This window comes from Amphiura filiformis, chromosome 16, assembly GCF_039555335.1.
Source record: "Amphiura filiformis chromosome 16, Afil_fr2py, whole genome shotgun sequence".
Taxonomy (NCBI): Eukaryota; Metazoa; Echinodermata; class Ophiuroidea; order Amphilepidida; family Amphiuridae; genus Amphiura; species Amphiura filiformis.
In genome coordinates, this window is record NC_092643.1 from 37853466 (window position 1) to 37865686 (window position 12221).

The window sequence follows — 12221 nt, forward strand, 5'->3', positions numbered from 1 at the left end:
CTCTGGCTATACTTTTCAACGTACTGATTCAACTAGTTTGAGATCCTTCTTAAACTGATTATCAGTTTTGATCTAAAAACAATAAGTCTACACTAGGAATGTGCACAATACACAATTAAAGAAAATCGTGCCAATCTTAGATATCTCTCATGAAAGTTCGCTTACACACAGTAATATATTAAAAGCAAACACGCAAACGAAAAAACCACCCTGTGAAAACAATCATGGATTATGTTATAGACATTGTGCTAGTTGCATAGCATTCATTGTAGTAACATTTCGTTTATTTTTGAAATCTGAACTTTAAGAAGACAAATAAAAAGCTCGTGTTATGTTACTAAAAATGGCTGGTTATAATCAAAATGGCGGTAACATCAACAAAGAAAATAATCTTAAAAGTAAATCTATTGAATTCCACTATTTCTGTAACGATATTAATTTATACCAAGTAGGTAATGGTTACATCACTATACCGCTGAGTGCACCAAATCCGCGTAACTTCGGAGTAAGCTACTAGTTTAGTAAGTTGGCGAGTATCTCGCATTTGAGACTTCAAATCGGCGTAAGTTACTAGACTAGTAAGTTCTATTGTTATGTACTCGGCAACTTACTCTTCATCTTTTGCGGAGTAAGTTGGCGAGTATCTCAGAATTTCGTGACTTCCAAATGTGCGTAAGTTACTAAACTAGTAAAGTTACGCCGCAGCTATTGTTATTTACTCGGCAACGTACTCTTCATCGTTGGAGGAGTAAGTTGGCGAGTAAACAAATTATTTCATAGATAGAGGAGAAAATCATTGATATTGATGAGATTTTGAAAGTAAATAATAAGATATTTTGCATTAGAGTGTATTCTGCGTGTGGAGCGTCTCGTATGCGACACCGCGAACCTTTCGTGTAGGCCTACGGACGGAACATTTATTCTGGAAGGAGAACAAGACAATATAGGGGTGATCATCGATAATTAGTATAACCGCTCTTCAATCAATCAATCAATCAATCAATCAATCAATCAATCAATCAATCAATCAATCAATCAATCAATCAATCAATCATTATTCATTCCCTGTGACGTGTCAAATAATATAGTGATTAGCGAATGCATGTTGGATTCCATTTGTATCTTCAGTAGATAGCATAATTATAGTAGGCCTACCGTTTAAATTTCACAATAGAGTCAAAGTCCCATTACTTTATGCGTTTATTTTATGCCGTTAGACCGTTCACAAACACTTGTTAGGGGGGTCTGATGCAAACAAGTTCATTGCGATTTTTTTTCGGGGGCCCCTTTTGAGATCTCAAAAATGTCAGGGCCCCCTTTTTGACATGAAAATTATGGGTCAACCCTATAGAAAAGCATATAAACTCAATTTCCCCAGGAAAATTTGTGGTCATTTTTTTCAGCCCCCCAGGAGGGTCAAAATATTTAAGGGCCCCCTTTTTGCATCTGGCCCCCCTAACAAGTGTTTGTGAACGGTCCCCAATTGTACTCTATATATACTACACTGAGTAATAATTCGAATCTATGCAAATATTTTCATATCTGGGGAAACATGTTTTCAAAACTCAAGATATCTTCTATCTCTAATATAGGCCTACATATAAATTATCTTATTTCAGGATCTCCCCAAGCTTCAGGAATTAGGAATAATTGCAAGTTTTGTGCCAAATAAATATTCCCTTCACACGGCTGGATACAATCACAGAAATAAATTCTTTCCTCATGATAATCTCTTCTGATAAACGGCAGATCCATATGCTATATCCCAATCCGACTGGCACTGGATGGGATATTTTTTAAGTATATTTCCTGACCCTTGAGGAATTATATGCCCGTCTATCCTGTTGTTTATTCCATTCCCGGTTCGCCTGGTTGCAGGGCTGCAAAATTACACACTATCAAAAAACGCTATATACCCTTCCCCATCTTACCCCTGGGGCATACCATCTGGTTAATGTTTAGAGTAGGCCCACGATTGTCAGATATTTTGCCCAAATTGAAAACAATTTTGCGACATTGTTACCAAATATCATTTTTAAAAAACTTTTTGTGATGTTTTAGAAAAATATAAACCTTCATACTAAAATTGGGGAGCCATTATTATACAAGAAGCCCCAAAATGAGACCCATATTTTGCGGCTAATTATCTATGACATACGATCATTTGAACTGAGCACCAAGGTGGTCTTTGCGGGGGGTTGGTTTGCTACCCCCCCCCAAAAGAAAATTCCAACCCCTAAAACCAACCTCACAAAGAAAATGTTAACACCCTAAAACCAACCCCCTGAAAATTTCACCCCCTTACCCCCAGTGTAAAATTGAAAATGGCCCTGTCAACACACAATTTTACCCTTGGGCGAAATAAATGAATTTTGGCATAGAAAACAAAAAATATCACCTTAATTTTGGGCTAAAATGGTAGGCCTATAGGCTTACAATTGAAATGAGCAATTATCCCAATAACACATACCCACCAATTTTTTTTTTTCTATCCCCCTCCTACAACTGACCCTGATACGCGACTGAACACGTAAACTACTTTGACCCCGAAAGGATTTGTACACAAACTACACTGCTGAGTCCCCCAACCCCGGCGTGTTACCCCTTCTGTCATGGAGTGACCATGGTAGGTATTATACCATGGTGTGACAAAATAGATATCATAATCATAAACCTATAGGCCTACTACTACAAAGCACGCTAAATACACTGATATGGTATTTTGTTTGTACCGGGGCATTTAGTGACATAACACTGCCTATTGTTGAAATTAAATAACAATTGACCGCGTGGTTAAAAACGTGATATTAAAGGTGCTGATTGTGATTTACTGCTCCATTAATGAAGATACTAAAGAAGTAGTTACTCGCCAGATACGCTTCAGCGCAAGTCCCAAAAATACTAGTTTAGTAAGATACGCGGCAGTTGCAGAGTAGTTACTAAAGAAGTAAGCTACTAAACTAGTAAGTTACGCGGATTTGGTGCACTCAGCGGATATGTGTGAAGGAAAATTTTTCACCTTAAGCTCACCATCCTCATATCATGCTAAGAAAGTAAATCACGGAGGATCGTTCTTTATCTTATTTATGTGGACCATAAACATCAAAGAATTGTTCTAAAACTGTAACAAGCAACATGTACATTTGTATTCTATGAGCAGAGCGCGTTAATATCAATATTTTCTTTTAAACTACAGTAAGCCAAAGAATTAAGGTACCAGTTATGTTCACCCCTGTATATCCTAAATAAAGACAAATATGTCAAAATTAAAACAAGCAGCCAATACCTGGACTCTTTAGCTCTGATTTAAGACCTTATTTGTTGAAATTGGTTGAGAATTAAAGAAACGGTGATCTAAAATCTAATGAAGAAACGAAATCAAAAGTTGCACTTTTGTGTTCTAATCAATGAAAGCACGACACTAGTTTTAACGTGCTAATCAATGTAGTTCTCTTGTTCACGAACGTTTTGTGTACAAATCAATAAGGTATTTAATGCAGCAAACTGCAACTTTTAAATTTGTATCTTCCTTGGGTTTGGGATCGCCGTGTCTTTATTTCTTGAACAATTTCAACGAATGAGGTCTTAAATTCGAGCTAAAAGATCAGCCATTTCCAATTATGACATATCTATCTTTGTTTAGGATATACAGGAGGTGAACATAACTGGTACCTTAATTTTTTGGCTTACTGTATCTGTCTTCATTTTTAATGTTTGAGGTAGACAAGTGTATTTCCCCATGATCTTTCCCAACGTCTGGAAATGTGGGCTTTTTACTTACACTATGCGAATTGTGTTGAATAATTAAATTAAACTAAACACGGTTTGGCAGCGCGACCTGGTTTGCATAATTAAATACTTGATTAAATTCTACTTGCTGAAATAAATGAGGAAACGTCTTTATACTGATGTACATTTATCAAATTAGATTACTTGCTTTTCCTTTAGTATTAGCTACATTTTATTACCTAAGCTCAGTTGAGCCGTGAAATGTGTGTAATTCCATTACAAGGTGTTGAATTATTCGAACGCATTTGGCAACGGTAATTCTTACCTAATATATTAACCCAAACCTAACCAATAGAAAAAGTGGATGGGGTGATGTTGTGTGGGGTTTGGGGGTTGTGTGGCGTATGTGCTGGGTATGATGGGTGTGTGGGTCTAGCTGTGTCTTTAGTCCTTCACACATGGACGCAAAATATCGCACCGCCCCGACACGACAGATCACTACGCGCATTCCTGAACTAATGAAATGAGAGGAAAAATTACAACTGTTTAAGAATATATAGTAAGTCATTTTTTTGTGTACAATTGTTTAAAAAAAAATTAAATAGTCATAATAATATGAATCTAATATACTTCGATTCCTTGACCGCCTGCTTATATTTATTCTGTTATTAATAGGTTAGACTTTTATAGGAATATTTCTATCACAAAAAACCAAACCGCGTCGGAGGAAAGTTATTGAGATCATTACGGAAACGTAAATACCACGTTCAAGAGTTGCCATGCTTGCATCAACCGTCTCAAGTAGTATCTCTAGTGACGAGCAAAATATATAAGAAAACATCTCAGTATTCTCCAGTGATAAATTTATTGAGTGAATAACAATGAGCTCAGTAAGTGCATACTTATACAATATCACGTGATATAAGGATGAATGATAATGGTTTCCTTGGAGCAGTTTTTTTGTATTTTATACTTTTTTTCACTAACACTTAAAGGAAATACAATCAAACGCACACTGTGATGTGATCGTATTGAATTCCGTAACGTCAAACATTGACTAAAATGCTATCATTTAATCCAAACCCGTCTTTAATAGTGTCTTAAATTTAATGTTTTATTTTAGGGCGCCCAAAGACTTGTACGTACAAAGACAAATTTCAATGCATTATAATTTTTCGAAAACACATTTTCTAATTTTTTTCATAACCAATATCAAAAACAACATACAAATCCTAATCCTTTAGTTAGTTCTAACTAGCAATGAAAGTGAAAACTTTAAGTTTAGTTAATTTTGGGAAAGAAGGGCCAAAACATGCATTTTTGGGCGCCCAAAGACTTGTATAAAGTCTCATTTCAAGTTATGCATTCTAATTGTTCGAAAACATATTTTCTAATCTTTTTCATAACCATTAATCAAAAAACCCATAAAATATTAAGATTTTTAAGCACATTTTAAATGCTTCGAATTGTGCCAAGTCTTAGAATTTTGTGACTACAATTGTAAGAATACAATTGTAAGAAAACATGCAAAATTGCCCATTTCCTCTCAAATTGCAAAAATAATAAAATTTGACTTTTATTTGGAGTGAAAACTAACTAAAAGATTAGGATTTTGGTATGTTTCACACCCCTATAAAAAGTAAATTTACAATATATACAAGAAATGTCTGGATTCATTTCCAAATTTGCTTTCTGAAAACGACTGGAATTCCAGTTGCTGATGTTATTGGAGAAAGCTTGGAATTCACTTAAATGTATGAATTGTAAAAACAAGCCTCTCAAATCGAAGGTTTCCGATTTTTCTGCTGATTGTTCTCGAATTTGGACACTTTAAAGTATGGACTTCCAACCATGATGACTGTAAAAAAGTCTATAAATTCGAACTCCTCTAGGGGGTGTGCGTTTATTTTCTGGAATAGCCCATTATCACTGAAATCCGCAGGACATTTATTGTTCTGATTCTGTTCTGGGTAGATTTTATTAGTGTCAGGCCAGACGAAAGGGCCGCTACAGACTTTTAGTGGACATAGAAAGTTCGATGTCTTCATTATATAATCTATTCCCATTCTATTTCCAATAATATTAACTTCTAACAAAAGTTTGAAGACGTAAAATCGATAATATATTTCCACCAGGTATTCGACATAACATATAATTAATTACACATTCGTTAGAAGATAAAAATGGATAAAAATGGATTAATAACGAATACTTGTTGAACGAATATTCTACTTCGAATATTCGGCGTCAGTATGGCCCTTAGCAACAGCTCCTTTGTTCCACTTCTTCAGATTCTTGATTCGTTAAATGGACCAATGAGGAAAGTTTTGTCTGTTCTTCTGTCATTTCTAATGTTACTCGTCGAGCTGTTGATGTTAACAAATAAAAATCAATCAATCAATCAATCAATTAATCAATAAATCAATCAATCAATCAATCAATCAATCAATCAATCAATCAACAATCAATCAATCAATCAATCAAATCAAATAAGATTAGATCAGATCCAATTCAATTCAATTCAATTCAATTCAATTCAATTCAATTCAATTCAATTCAATTCAATTCAATTCAATTCAATTCAGTTAAGGTGGTACTACACCCCTTGATAAATTTGTGACTATTTTTGCAGTTTTCTCAAAAACTAATAACACACTGGTAATAAAAGTTTAAATGTATATTATAGGGGCAAGGAATCCAGTTACTACACTGGAATTTCAGTGAGTCAAGACAAGTAGTTATTGATTTATTGATCAAATATTGGGTTTCCCTCATTTTGACCGTAACTCCACAGCTGTTGTCTGTGCTGAAATAAAATTTTCAGTGCAGTAGTTGTAGTTATTGCCCCTATAATATACATATCTTACTTGTCACCAATGCGCTATAATTTTTGAAAAAAAAATACAAAAATAGGCACAAAGTTGTACCGCCTTAAGTTAAATTCAACTCAACTCAAATCAAACCAAATCAAATCAGGTCAAATCAAAGCAAGCAAGCACCCAATCTACCCATCCATCAAGCAAGCAAGTCATATTTTAAGAACAAAAGTAAGTGCTGATACCTCATTATTGTGTATATAAATTAATTTTATTAGATTCTTTACTACCATTACGTTTGAATTGTACTTAATAATGATGTTTCGAAGTTTTAGGGGCCTGAATTTTCGATCCTAGCAGAATCCATATCAAAGGCAGAGCGTCTCTGTCTTTGATGACGATCCTGTTAGGATCGAAAGCTCAGGCCCCTAAAACTTTGCATTGGCGTAAGTGTATTTGTAAGCCACAGCAAGAACATCATTTCATTCGTTTTACCTATTGTTAAAAACAACTCATCCACGTTGTCTCCGGTTTTGGCGCTTGTCTCAAAATAAATTGAGTCCGTCCTTATTGCGAATGTCTCAGCTTCCTCTGTGCTAATTTGTCTGTGTTGTTTTAAATCTGCCTTGTTACCAACTATACAAGTGATGATATTTCGTCTTTCATTTTTCTCCTGATTTTTTATGGCCGGCATCCAATAATCAACAACTTTTCTGAAACTTTCCTGTGGAATAATAAATCAGAGGACCCGATAAATCGCACATTAAATAAATACAAACCATATTAAATAAAAGTGTGTTGTTGTTGTTAATCTAGTCCATGTATAGCCACTTGAAAGCAATATCAGTGATGTCAGGAGTTATCAGCTGACCAACAATTATTACAGAGTAATTATTATGTCAGGCGTTCAATTATGTTTTCAGTCATAGTGAAGAATTATAAGCAGCAACTGAGTGGTATAAAAATTGGAAGTTGGAGAAAACTGCAAGCAACGACTGCGTCAGTTAGTGTCGACTCAAAGAAGCGATTACCAACAACAAGCTAATTGGAGTTTAATGTTGGAGTCAACATAAGAACTCTGTCTGTCAACTTTGTGTCAAGAGGAGCGGAACATTGCTCGTATTGCTACATAAACATGAGAAATAAGCATAATAAGGAGTGTATCGTCATGTGACGCCAACTAGAGTATGTTCCAGCATTGCTGCAATGACTTTCAAGTCTTCAGCGTACTCTGCGATAATTACAACTGAGCATTCAATAGACTTGTTGGGACTCTGAGGTATGTCTATACACGGGAAGACTGAGACAGTGGGTCAGCAACCTGCAAGGATCAAGATCAGGACTTTGATAAGGACATTTAGAATAAATAACTATAGTAGTATTTGTAATAGTTCGTAAATCAGTGTGATTTTTTATTTAGCATTGTCCAATTATATTGTGCGATTAAAACAACTGTGTTCAAATTATAATACAGTGTGTTGTTTGTGGAATGCCGTTGCTTGAGCTCGGGTTAACATGGTTAAGGTGAATTCTGGACTTAGACATTTGTAGTTCATAACAATGAAAAGACATACGAACCATACGGTCAACACTGAATACTAATATTGCTGCACTGCATCTTCGGTAATATATTGGTACAAGGGAACGAAACTGTATAGTGAATAAGATCACAAGGGTGCATGTTACGTCAAATGTATTGAGTTCTTTCTTTAATAAACCTATTTACCAGCTCTACCTTCAAAAATTGGAGGTGTAATTGAAGATCTGAGCGCAAGAAGACCGTAAGTCCACTTGGCCCCTCAACATGTATACACTCAAGTTGCGTATAGTTTCGTAATGTTTTACAACCTTTCACGATGTTTTCACCCTGGAACATGTATTAAACATTATAAAACCCTAAGAAACTATACGTAACTTTAGTGTATACATGCTGAGGGGCCAAGTAGACTTACGGTCTTCTTGCGCTCAGGTCTTCAATTCAAGGAAACGAAACTATAGAGTAAGTAATTACATTTATGCATGTTACGTCAAAATATGTATCGAGCTCTCCCTTCAACATGTTCAAATTGAAGAATACCTGTCACGAAGTGACTTCCTGAATACTTTTATGCTTTTAAATATTTGTTCCGTTTTGATATTGTTGGTATTAATTGCATTGTTTAAAATAATCTATTATCAGTGTACAACAGATTGATGCCAAAAATCCTGTATAAATGTCAGGAAAATGTTTGCTTTGCCAATTATGCCAATTATATTTGAGCAAGCGTGCAAAATATTTGTCAAGGAATGTAGTTTCATAAATTCATATAATAATATGAAATAAATAACTGTGTACCCTTTCTTGACCGGCTGTATCCCAAACATTCACTCTGTGTGTGATACCGTCTACAACCAACTTCACTTTGCTATATGCTGCGCTACAACATACAAAGAAAAAACAATACGAAGTTATATTGCATTTCTCTAAGGCACTTTTGTGGTTACAACAAGCCGTTCGCTGCTAGCTCGAGGCCGCGCAGAGTCTTATGCTTGGCCAATGTTATCCATTAATTTGACCTTGGCAGGCCAGGATAGAGTTTCGGACGTTCCAAGGGAAGAGAAGGCTGAAGTTTCAAGTGGGGACCGTCCCCGTGTAGCTGAAATGTGCAATTGACTGCAAACAGCCTAATAATGCATTTGAGAGTGTGCTCTCTATTGTCGATATAAAAATCAGTCCCCGGTTGATAGGTTAAATTCCAAAACAAATTGCGTATAATTTGGTCAACGTCCCCGGTTAGTTGCAGAAAGTCAGAAAAAACACGTACGCGTTTAAGTACGTCACGTTTATCGGCAAATACGTGGTGTGTGGGTGTGTGTAAGTGTGGGGGAGCATACTGGCTCCTGAACCTAAACTCAAGATTAAGAAAACACAATGATGCTGATTAACTGCTTACCCAATTGTTGTTGATCCGTTAATAAATGCATCGTCTTTATATCTCCTAAGAATGCTGGACTTACCGACACCCGTTTCCTGGATGGAAGGAGAGACAAAACGAGAGCAATATCTTTAGTATGTTGTACGGGTATGTGTGGCTGACAAATTAAGGCAAATTCTTGTCTCTCAAATCAAAGATATTTGCTCAAATCAAAATAAAAGTGAGGACATTCAAGGTACTGCATATGGAATTAGATTCTCATTTTGCACTTAATTTACTTGATTACTTAAGATACCTTTGCAAGATATTGTTACCAAATTAACCCTTTAGTGGAAAGGCGGCGTGCAGTCCGCTGGAACTGCTCTTTTCAGGGACATTGAATCTTCAGTAAAAAGGAACCCCTACTATAAATGACTCTTTCCAGAGTGGATAAGGGCAGTCCGCTTGAAAGACTCTTTTCTGAGCATTGAATATTCAGTAAGAAAGGGACACCTACTATAAATGACTCTTTACAGAGCTACCAACCTATGAGTGATCGAGGGGTAGTCTACTTGAATATCTCTTTTCAGAGCCACCAAATCTTCAGTAGGAAAGGGACACCAACTTATAAATGACTCTATGCAGAACCACTAACTTATGAGTGGACAAGACGCAGTACGCTTGAATGGCTCTTTTCGGAGTCACTGAATCTTCAGTAGAAAAGGGGGTACAAAATTACTAGGAGTAGCTATAGTAAAGAAATGGCCAAAACCTTCACTTTCAAAAATACTGTACTGGGAATATTAAGGTCATGATATCTGCACAATTTCTTGAGTATAAATGATTTACAAGGATATACAGTTGCTGAGTAAACTTCTCATATTTTATAATTTCCACCTGTGCCATTTCTTGACTTCTGTTATATGAGATACTCAATATCCCATACACCAGATATCAATGAAGCATTTCTTGACTCTTTGTAAATTTTTTCTTTCCTCAGGGAATATCCCATAAACAAGAAGCCAAGAACTTGTACAGGTATTTCCCTCTGTGGCTAATATTTATGGTCAGGTGAATAACCATGAAATGGCTCAGGCTGTTTGGGTGGTAAAGAGGGTAGACTATGCCATAGTCGATTTTCGATAAATACAAATATGTTATTTAATCATTATGAACGCATTCAGTTGAACTCGATATTATACTGATATTATTTTATTACATCAAAATACTAGTAAATGGTTATGAATTTTTTTTATATTAGTGACAGTAACAGTAAATTATACGTAGGCTTATTGAATGCTGCATATTATAATGGCACGTCAATACTGAACAGTTCTAATTTTAGAATCTGTCAGTCTAATAATCGCGAAAGCCCGAGTTAAAAATCGACTATGAACATTGCATTTTTAACAGGACTTTGACCGGGGACTTCGTCCCTAACACACACTGTCAATCATAGACACGCTCATAGAAGACGCGCTCATGCTCCTAGTACACAAAGCGCCGCATAGTTGTGTACAGTGTAGTTATCAATGGTAACGGCACGTGCCCGGAGGATTTAAATAAAGAAAGAAATGTAAATAAAGTGGCTAATTCTTGACAATCCATTGAAAAAGTCTCTTTGCAGTGAATACAGCGGCTCTTTTCAGAGCCGCTGATCTCTTTTGTGGATAAAGAGCAATCTACTATATCATTAGGTATTCGCAGGGGGGTAGCCAGCTTTCTTGGTCGGAGGGGATAAAGATTTTAAGGGAAAAGACAAAAATATCCCTGTTGCATTACTTTGACCCGGTATTTATCCAGGGGGGATTTATACATACATGTACGTATACCGGTTTTTTGTTTAAAGAGAGACTGTTCGTGTAAAGTCTTCTAGCTTCCAAAGAAAGGCTTTATTGGGATAATGTTCTCTCTTAGAGCGTTAAAATTTTGTATCCTACACAATTTTGGCCCATAGTCGGGGTGACTTTTGCTGGGAATCGCTGCTGGGCAGTCAGCATAGAGAACGTTGAAACCATCAATTTATGTAAAGAACTTTCCTGCTGAATTAAAAAGGTGTCTTTTTTTAATATGATAAATTTGAATATTTTATTTCATCGTAGCCTACTGCTTGTAAATATAGATTTCTCAATAAGTTATTATTGCATCTTTTTTAATTTAATAAAAAAAAATCAAAACTGGATAGAACATAACAATATCATACAGTACTTACTCCTACTATACATAGTTTCCATTCGGGGATCATATCCTCGCTGTGTAGGAAAACGAAACCGTCATATTCACACATCCTTCACGTAGTGGTGAAACCAATTAATGAATATATAAAAGAAGTAATCTCGCATAAATTCGGTGCCTCTAGTACGCGGTATAATTTCTACATATTATTATATAACTTGCAGCATACAGAAATGGTAGCCTAACTATCAACACCATCCAGTAATAGAATATGACATATACCTAAAAGAATTGTTTCACACACACGTACGTCACGCGATCGTGAACAAACACAATTCTCTGAGGGTAAAATATATTTCATAGAATCAGAGTTCAGTGATTTTGAATGGGTTTAATATATGGAAATGCACTAATTTCATCATGTTCACCAGAAAAAATGGGCCATTGCACACCGACACCGCCTGGTTAATAGTTTACATTGTACAGCAGAGACACTAAATTATATTCGGGAAATGGGACTGAAAGAGGTCACGGTTCACACAAGTGGTATATCGTATGTATGACCCGAATTGACATAGGTCATTATATTTCCCAGCATGCTTTGTAG

At 35.8% G+C, this 12221-nt stretch overlaps 1 protein-coding gene across 2 annotated transcripts; it reads right to left on the reverse strand.

The window, feature by feature from the left end:
- Positions 1-4754: 4754 nt before the first annotated feature.
- On the reverse strand, positions 4755-11888 carry LOC140135955 (ras-related protein Rab-22A-like). 2 transcript variants are annotated; one of them, XM_072157652.1, is made up of 6 exons: positions 11652-11888; positions 9479-9555; positions 8881-8962; positions 8124-8195; positions 7041-7269; positions 4755-6095 (listed from the first exon to the last, which is right to left on the reverse strand). In XM_072157652.1, exons 1-6 carry the CDS (start codon positions 11724-11726, stop codon positions 5989-5991), a joined length of 642 nt encoding a protein of 213 aa, XP_072013753.1. In that variant the 5' UTR covers positions 11727-11888; the 3' UTR covers positions 4755-5988. The 2 variants fall into 2 exon arrangements, with proteins under 2 accessions (XP_072013753.1, XP_072013754.1); XM_072157653.1 differs by having other exon boundaries at positions 8881-8957; positions 11652-11887.
- Positions 11889-12221: the final 333 nt, after the last annotated feature.

Bases quoted from the DNA above. Each gene is read 5' to 3' on its own strand.
- LOC140135955 (XM_072157652.1), bottom strand. From the start codon at position 11,726: ATGTGTGAATATGACGGTTTCGTTTTCCTACACAGCGAGGATATGATC. The intron at 8,196-8,880 runs GTACACAGTTAT...TTCACTATACAG, and splicing joins ATACAGCCGGTCAAGAAAGG to TTTCGTTCCCTTGTACCAAT. The intron at 6,096-7,040 runs GTAAAACGAATG...TAACATCAACAG, and splicing joins TGAGTTGTTTTTAACAATAG to CTCGACGAGTAACATTAGAA.